The following is a 9,864-nucleotide window of genomic DNA, read 5'->3' as shown; positions in this document are numbered from 1 at the left end:
AAGAAAAACAACCGTGGCACCATCGGAAAGATAGAAGAACACTTCCCAAGGCACGTGCAGGGATTGGGGTTGAGAAAAAATAGCCGGAGGACGCCGGAAAAACTGTTCGGAGAGCCGGCGGAGGCAAAAGAACCCCAAAAGAGGCATGTGCAGGGCTCTGATACCATGTTAAGAGAGAGAGAGAAGAAAACCTTGATTCTCATTCATTGTGTCTACTTACAATTAAGAAAATATATATATACAAGGCTAACTACCATACATGTGACCTATATTAAAAAGGAAACATTGTACACTATAAATTCATTATATTCAACAGAGGTGTCTCCTTCTTGGTATCTAGGAAGGAAAGGCCATTCTTCTTCTTAGCATTGCTAACCATCCCCCCCAAAATTTGGTTATAAAAAATACAATAGTTAGAATAGAAAATTACAGCACAATTGCTGTTTTTAAGAGTTTATTAACTGAGAGCAAATTATAGAACATTTTAGGCAAATGAAGAACAGAAAAAAGAGTGATATCTGGTGATATATAGTCATTTCCTTTGCCATGAATGGTAAGAAATGAACCATTAGCAACCTAGACCTTTTGATTAATCATGTGTCATTGGCATAACAAATAAATTGAGGAGGACTAGGAAACGTTCCATTGACAAAGCCCAAAAAATCATTACAGATTATAATGTAGGAATTGGGATTTCCAAAGAAATAAAGCAGTTTGAGTCTTTGGTCATGTGATCAGTGGCTCCCGAATCAATGATCCATGAGCTTGAATTTAAAATAGTGGTTGAAAGTAGAGCCATACTAATAATTTCGGATTGAACAAATGTGTAGGAAGTAGGATTGGAGGTCACCTCATTTTTTATGGTGATCTTGTATAAAAGATCAAGTAGTTCCTCATTATTTTGAGGATTTCCTGAGCCTTGGTAGTAGCATTGGTCGAAGGAAGAGTCTTGGCTTGAAAGTGCTTTCTACCCTTTGAGACTTTGCAGGAGTTGTTTGCAGGATTATGGGTAGAAGATTGATCAGCCATATTTGCTGAATGCAAATATACATGAATTGAGATAGGAAAAATAAGACAAAGATGTCTAATAACAAGATTTTTGTGCATGACGTAGGAAGAATGACAAAGCCAGCAATGAAGGCTGGTTTGAGAAAAAAAACTGAACAAGTTACAACAGTGAAGGTTGTATATAACAGAGCAATGAAGGCTTTGATACCATATCAGTTTAGAATCCGATTGACGATTGTTACATTATCTACAATAGAGTATACATATTTCTACAAAATAATAATAATAATAATAATAATCTAAGAAAATAAAAAACATAATCTTCCTAAATCAGTGCTACACATAATCCTCCTATACAAAGTTGACTAAATTAAAGAACATCCTAAAATGATCTTAGACTGGTCAAAGATAGCTAAGCAACCCCTAGAATCAAGGGTGAAATCAGTAGATGATTTCCAATGATTAAGGATGAGATCAGTGGCTAATTTCCTTCAGATTAGTGACTCATTTCTTGGAACCACCAATCATGGGTTTCCGCATCAACAACACCACAAAGAAACAGCAGCAGGAAAAGCATAAAATAAAGAAAACTTTCTAAACTAAAAGCAACTTGTGCGTTTTGCATATGTTCACTTATAATTTGCAGGTTCCTTTTTCAGTTTTCAATAAAAAAGCCAGGTTTGCAAAATCCTATACTGTACTTATTTTCATTGGGTTCAAGATGGACTAAGTTGATGAGAATCTCACCCCAGGAAAAAGCATTCCTATCAAACGGCAGGCTTTGTCAGAAACAGAGAGCAGCAATGTCTGAGATGGTAACTGGATGACTGCACACTAGAGATAGAAAACAGGAAAGATCCAACATTAGAAAAATCTATTTGAAAAAACAGATGGATGCTTGTGTTGTTGATATTTACAAACACACTCAATAGAACCATTCAAAAATCACAAGAAACATTCTCAGATCATTAAATGAGATATTGATGATTAGGATGAAGTAAATTAGTTTCACAAGAACAAGATCATGAGAGGGAGAAAAACTATGCTATCATACTTTAAAATTAGTGACTCAAAGAAAGGTTAATTTAAGAATCTAGTAGGACTGTTATTTTATTTTTGCTATTAAATTTTATGGAATTGGCATGCATCAAGTGCTAGTGGTTAGCATTGTTTGAGATAGATATCATAAGAGCCAATATGTGAGGTTGGATTTCATTACTAGAAGACATTGGCATTGGGTAGAAAATGGTTGATTAGATAAAAGTTTATCTTCCCATGGTCAGGTTTCTGTACTGGTTGAAGGGTTCCAACTGTTTTATTGTTGATATATATATTACACATATTAGAGTTTACAAGGTCCTAGACAATGGAATCTTCTCTCACCTTACCTATTTTTTCATTCTCATGGTGATGAAGGCATTATATCAAGAGCTCCAAGGTGGGGGAGGATGAACCAGAGATTGCTCATTGTTTTTTGCTGATAATAATGCCCTGTTATCCTATGAGGTGTAGCAAGAACAACTAACTCAAGCTGGACCTTTTCGTGCTTTGAAGCAGTTTCTGGCTTAAAGGGTCAATCATGAAGAAAAGTGAAATCATCCCTGTGAGTGAGATGAAGCAGGAGGTAGAATTGGCTTAGGATTTCAGTGTAAAGTGGGTTAGCTTCCATCAACTATCTAGAAATGTTATTGGATTACCCTTTGGAGCTTATATCAATTTGAGAAACAATGGAGGAAAATTTTCCCAAAAATTTTGCTCCTAGGAAAAGACAGTCTAAGATATGTCAATTTACAGTCGTTAAAAATACCCTCTTCAACCTGTCAATATCTTACATTTTCTCATTGGTGATGTGAATATTAATTTATTGCTAATGAAGATTCAAAGATCTGTTCTATGGCATTTGAGGGATCACCAATGAGGAAATGTATACACTGGCGTTTGAGGGACAAACCCTAAACCTGACACTTTTAATAAATTCCTCTCACCCACTCCTCATAGGCTTTCACAGCTCCATTCCGTATCTGTCCCTTGATGCTCTAGAACACAAACCTCCCTCTTCCTCCCAATACTTCCCTAAAATCACCTGCTTCTAGAGGGTCTCACTCTCAATTGCAAATCTCCAACACCAGTTTCCAAGGAGTGCCTTGTTTAGAGTAAACAATTTTTTAATACCTTAGCCCCAACCCTTCTTTTCCTTACAAACTATCGACCAATTCACCAAATGAGGCCTTCTTTGAAGCACTCCTCCCCCCAATAGGAATTCCCTTTGAATCTTTTTCAGTCTTAAGCTCACCTTTCGAGGGATACAAATAAAGACAAAGCAAATTGGAAGGCTAGAAAGTGCATTCTTTACCAAATTTAATCTCCTTCAGTATTATATGTACTATCTCTTCCACATAGTGAGCCATCTCTGAAATTTTCTTCCACAACATCCTAAACATGTGAGGATTTGTAAAGAGCTCCCAATGGGAGACCCAATTAGGTGGTGGGGGGACAACCCACACCACATCTCAGTACCCTAGCCAGATCCTTAGAATCAGAAACCTCCCCTCATGGGATCAATTCACTTTTCTCCGAATTAATTTTTAAACCTGAGATTGCCTCAAAACACATGAAAACCCAACACAAGTACTACAAATACACCTTACCAAAGTCACAAAGAACCAAGTTGTCATCAGCAAATAAAGATGTGACACTTCTGTACCCTCGCCTCCCTTCCCACTGGTCAAGAATCTGCCTATAAAACTGTTGGAGATTATTACAGCTGTATACACAGCTGTAATACATAATTTTGTGTGCGTGTACAGCTGTGTGTATATTTTTGTATATAATCCCTGATTTGTAGGGATCTTTAATAGGATAGTTTTCAATTCTTTCCTTATTCCTTCTTTTCTGCTGTTTTATATAACTCTAGGGCTGTATACTTCTAAAATATAAATGAGAAATACAATTTTTCTCCACATGGTATCAAAGCATAATTAGGCTCCTTGGGATTTTTTCTTTTCAACCTTCATTGTTGAGTTGTAGTACCCTTTTTATTTCTATTTTTTATATCCCAGTTTAACAGCCTTCATTGCGATTTAAAAGGCACTCTGCTATATTTTTCTCTAAAATTACTTCTGAATTCCACCCACCATGTCTGAGATTGTTGACAACTCCAACAGCATGAATCCTCCATCAATGGCAGATTTGTTTAGAACAATGAATAAGGACACTATTTGGTGTACCTACTGCAAGAAGCCGAGACACACAAGGGACTAGTGTTGGAAACTCTATGGAAAACCTCAAACTTTGAGTAAAGATTAGGGTTTCAAGGGTAGACAACAAGGTTTGAAAGGTGGATAACAAAGAGCTCAGGCACACTTCACCAACTCTCAGATCAATGAAAACCCTTCACAAGAGAGGGTGAATTCTAGTGGTAGTGAACATACTGAGCTTAACAAGGAAAAATTTGAGAAATTGAAGAATCTCCTAGGAACCCTTGAGAGTGCTAGTGGCACTTGCTCTCTCATTCAGTCAAATAAATATTCCCCATCTCTTCTTTTATTGTCTCGGATATATCTTTCCTAGGCTCTTGCGTTATCAACTCAGGAGCTACAGAGCATATGACTCATTCCTCACAAAAGTTTAGTACTTGTAGTCCATGTCGTAGTGATAAGAAAATAGCCATTGCTAATGGCTCTCTAACCACTGTGGCTGGTCAAGGGGAAGTTCACTTGAACAAATCCATAGTTTTGAAAAAAGTGCTACATGTACCTAAGCTTTCAACCAATCTTGTTTACATTCATCGACTTACCAAAGAACTAAATTGTCACGTGATTTTTTATCCATCTCATTGTGTATTTCAGGAACAGGGTATGGGAAAGATTGGACATGCTAGGAAAAAGGATGGACTTTACTATCTTGAGTTGTCATTTGGTCAAAATAGGACTGAGAACCAAGTACCCTTATCATTCCTTTCTAAAATCCCATCCACAACAAAAAATAAGATTTGGCTTCATTATTGTTGTCTTGGACATCCGTCATTTGGTGTTCTTAAAATTATGTTTCCTTTATTGTTCAAAGGAATTGATGTAGAAAAATTACATTGTGATGTTTGTGAACTTGCAAAACATCGCCGTGCTTCTTTTCCAATTAGTAACAAAAGAGTTTCAATTCCTTTTATGTTAATTCACAGTGATATTTGGGGTCCTACCACAATTCCTAATATTTCAGGCTTTAGATGGTTTGTCTCATTTATAGATGATTGCACTCAAGTAACTTGGATCTTTTTACTCAAACAAAAATCAGATGTGGAGTGGGAATCAAGAAGTTTAGGTCTGATAATGCAAAGGATTACTTCAATCAGTCTTATCTCCTTATTTTCAAAAAGAAGGTATTATTCATGAATCCTCTTATGTTAGTACTCCCCAACAAAATGGGGTTGCCGAAAGAAAAAATGGTCATCATTTTGTTGTTACAAAAGCTTTTTTGTTCCAGAAAATTGTTCCTAAATCATGTTGGGGGAAAACAGTACTTACTGCTGCTCATCTTATAAATCGGTTGTCATATAGAGTTTTGGGGTTCAAAAGTCCAAATGAAATTTTTTCAAAATACTTCCCAAACTTTACAATGTCTAATGGTCTCATTCCAAAGGTTTTTGGTTGTGTTTCTTTTGTCCATGTCCACACTCATAACAAAGGGAACTAGATCCAAGAGCAATTAAGTGCATTTTTGTGGGTATTCATCTACTCAAAAAGATTACAAATGTTATCATCCACCCATTCGACAATTTTATGTCTCTTCCGATGTATCCTTTGTTGAACATGAAAGCTACTTCAATCATCCCTATTTGGGAGACATTATTCATGGAAGATACAAATATATAGGAGATTTTTTCTTACTAGACTTGCCCCAATCTATATATAAACCATCACAATCACAATCACAATCATCCGCATCTGAGCTTGTTTCTAAGCACTCACAAATCCCTGAATCTACAAGTCCTAACCTTAGAAATCCACCTTCAAGGAAACAAGTTCCTAGTTCTACAAGGCCAACTTTAGTTTACTCAAGGAAGAAAGCAACCATCGTTGAACCTATGCAGGTCCAAGAGTCAAAACCGACCACTTCCTATCAGGTAAATGATCCATCATTTCCCAAGATTTCTCCTGATTTTATTGATATTAGTGATCTAAATCTGCCCATTGCAGTTAGAAAAGACACAAGAACATATGCTCAACACCCTTAATATCCATTTTCCCATTTTGTATCCTATGAAAGATTGTCATCATCTCTTAGAAATTTTCTCACCAGCCTAAACACCATAGCCATACCTAAGACCTTATCTAAGGCGCTAAATAGTAAGGAGTGGAAACAAGCCATGAGGGCCAAGATGGAAGCACTTGAAAAGAATGGGACTTGAGATGTGGTTGGGTTACAATGCGAGAAGAGTTCAGTAGGGTGCAAGTGGGTGTTCATAGTAAAGTACAAAGTTGATAGTTCTCTTGAGAGATATAAAGCTAGACTTGTTGCCAAAGGCTATACCCAAACATACGAAGTGGATTACCAAGAGACTTTTGCACCAGTAGCCAAGATGAACACTATGAGAATTTTACTCTCTTTGGCTGCCCAATTTGACTGGGAATTACAACAGTTTGATGTGAAAAATATGTTACACAGAGAGCTCAAAGAAGAAATTTATATGGATCTTCCACCTAGTTTTAATATGCACTTGAAAAGGAAAAAAAACTTTGTATGGGCTAAAACAATCTCCACAGGCTTGGTTTGGAAGATTTGCCAAAGTCAAGATAATTGTTGGTTACAAACAAAGCCATGGTGACCACACCTTATTTGTTAAACACTCAGCCTCAAGATGAGCAACTGCCCTACTGGTTTATGTGGATAATATAACAGTGACTGGATATGATCTTGAAGAAAGAGAAGCATTGAAGCGGTGCTTGGCAAAAGAGTTTGAAATGAAGAAGTTTGGAAGACTAAAGTATTTTTTGCGAATTGAAGTGGCTCAATCAAAAAAGGGAATTCTTGTCTCTCAACAAAAGTATGTTCTTGACTTACTACAAGAGATAGGAAAATAGAATGTAAATTAGTTGACACATCTATTGACCTGAATCACAAGCTTGGAGAAGCAAGTGAGGATGCAATCGTAAACAAGGGTATGTACTAGAGCTTGGTTGGCAGGCTAATCTACCTCTCACATACACAACTAGACATAACCTATGCAATCAATCTAGTAAGTCAATTTATGCATAACCCAAAGGAAGTTTATCTTCAAGTTGTATACAGAATCCTACACTACTTGAAAGCAACTCCAAGGAAAGGAAATTTTGTTAAAGGAAAGCATTGAGCTATCATTGGAGGCCTATACTGATGCAGATTATGCAGGATCAGTTATTGATTGAAGATCAACTACATGATATTGCACTTTTCCTAGAGGGAACTTGGTAACTTGGAGGAGTAAAAAACAAAACGTTGTTGCAAAATCTAGTGCAGAAGCGGAGTTTCATGCAATGGCCCAAGGAATATGTGAGTTGTTTTGGCTCAAGATTATCTTGGAGGACTTGAAGACTAAGTGGGAGACACCAATGAGACTTTATTGCGACATTAAGTCGACCATCAACATTGCACATAACCCAATACAACATGACAGAATCAAGCATGTGGAAGTAAACAAACATTTTATTAAGGAGAAGTTGAACAGTGGCTTAATCTACACACCATATGTGTCCACTACAGATCAATTAGCCGATGTCTTAACGAAAGGATTAGCTAATACTCGGTTTCAAGAAATCATTATCAAGTTTGGAATGAAATGATATTTATTCACCAACTTGAGGGGGAGTGTTGGAGATTATCATAGATGTATACACAGTTGTACATCCTTCACAGTTGTAATACATAATTTTGTGTGTGTACAGCTGTGTGTGTATATTTTTGTATATAATCCCTGATTGGTAGGGATCTTTAATAGGATAGTTTCCAGTTCTTTCCTTATTCTTTCTTTTCTGTTGTTGTATCAAACTCTAGGGCTACTTTTAAAATATGAATAAGAAATACAATTTTCCTCCACAAAAGCCTCCTTCCTTAGCCCTCTTTAAGTTTCTAAATAAAATGATTTTGCTAAAATATGAACTTCTCATACATTAAATTCTTGCATGATAAACTTCTAAATAAAATGATTTTGCCAATTAGAATCAAGTTTCTACACAGCATTGAAATGTGACCATCCTGAAAGTAGTTGTGCATGATCCCCTTGGAGAGGGAAGATCAAAATCTCTGCATGGTAATACAGTTATATAACTACTATTGTTCATCCAACTGACATACACTAATATGCACCAAATTATCAATACTCTGGGGTGCCTCTTAGGGGCCAAAGGTGTGTCTGAGATGGGTTTGTTTGGTTTGGTGAAGAGAAGGAAGTGGAGAGGGAGTACTGAGATCTCAGTCCTTTCAGAAAGTTTCCTGCTCCCTTATCATACTTGTGTTTATAACTATCACTAATGTTCCAATTCTCATATCATCCTTCCCATACATTTCCATGTAACCCAGATTTTCACACTGTTAAGCAAAAAATGGAACATTTCTATTTCTACAACCATGGAAGAAAACTATGCCACTGATGTGAATAGTAACATAGAAGCAAAACTGGATAAATCAAAATAGGCAAAAATAAATAACAATAAAACAGAACACTGAGAATTGCATAGAATCAATAAGAAAATCCTCAATGGGAAAGCATTAAGCTGAAGTTATAAAAGAAGGAAGCTTAGCGTTCAGATGACTCACAAGCTTCTTTTCCTGCAGCTGCCCAAGAAATCCATGCTGGTTCATTGCTCGAAAAACTAGAAAATCTGCTTTCCCAACGTACTGCCTGATATTAAATAAAAAGAAATCAATGGAACTTAGAAATATAAGAAAGGCAGAGCATGTTTACAATTAGACGCAAAACAGGAATACTAAACAGAGAGTACTTGTTATTCATGTGGTCCTGGGATATAAGCCGTACTATTTGCATCGTCGCAGGCCAGTTTGCTGCAAGCCTGAGAAAGTGGAAGAAGCTCATGCAGTTGCATAATTCATCTTAGTAATCAATATAAAAGAGGACTTCTAGGGGATGCAAAAACCACAGCTAAGCCACACTGAGTAAAAAAGCAAGACAGTTGCACTCACTGATAGGAACTCCTATTTAAAAAATGCACCTCCATGGATTACAATTATGGAAAGCACCTTGTGAAACCTTTTTGTTAATAGTTTTTTTTTTTTTTTTTTTGATAAGTAAGAGAGAAAAACTGTATTAAAAAACCACCACAACAGCAGCTGAAAGTATACAAAGAAGAAGAAAACACCCCCGCTCCCCAGCTGGAACGAATCAGCTGCCAAGAACAGAGGTGCAAAAGGAACCCCACACTCAATGGGTTCCCACCCAATCAATAAAATCAACTAAAGTCAAAGGATCATCTTTTATGAACAATTTCATCTCCGACCAAAGGAACTCTTTAAGTCTTTGGATTGACAACACTTTTTCCTCAAATGTTATTTTGTTCCTTGCCTTCCAAACCGTCCAAAAAATACACAAAGGGCCTGCTCTCCAAACTTCCTTTCTCTTTTTTCCCACAAAAGACCCGTCCCAGCCCAAAAGCGTCGCCTTGACAGTGGCTGGCAGCATCCAAAACCTTTTTGTTAATAGTTGGAAACAACTTAGTATTTTAACAGTTATCTGGAAGTCATTCCTGACATAAATTTATGGATGCACCTTGGCTTATGATTGGGGTCAACCCCTTTGAATGAAATCAAGAGATCAGGAAAATGAGTTTTGGTAGGTGTTCTCAGCATGCACTATAGAGATTATGATAG

At 36.7% G+C, this 9,864-nt stretch overlaps 1 protein-coding gene across 2 annotated transcripts in view; it reads right to left on the bottom strand.

Moving 5' to 3' along the window:
• Window positions 1–9,864, bottom strand: part of LOC100259509 (mediator of RNA polymerase II transcription subunit 25) — a 71,450-nt gene that overhangs the window by 7,905 nt on the left and 53,681 nt on the right. For both annotated transcript variants that reach the window (XM_002278809.5, XM_059737975.1), the window contains exons 12-14: window positions 8,982–9,050; window positions 8,797–8,881; window positions 1,756–1,842 (exon numbers count right to left, since the gene is read on the bottom strand). In XM_002278809.5, the coding sequence (XP_002278845.1) occupies window positions 1,756–1,842; window positions 8,797–8,881; window positions 8,982–9,050 (241 nt within the window). The remainder of the gene's footprint in view (window positions 1–1,755; window positions 1,843–8,796; window positions 8,882–8,981; window positions 9,051–9,864) is intronic.

This window comes from Vitis vinifera, chromosome 1 (genome assembly GCF_030704535.1).
Source record: "Vitis vinifera cultivar Pinot Noir 40024 chromosome 1, ASM3070453v1".
NCBI lineage: Eukaryota > Viridiplantae > Streptophyta > Magnoliopsida > Vitales > Vitaceae > Vitis > Vitis vinifera.
This window is presented reverse-complemented; position numbering and strand designations above follow the sequence as displayed.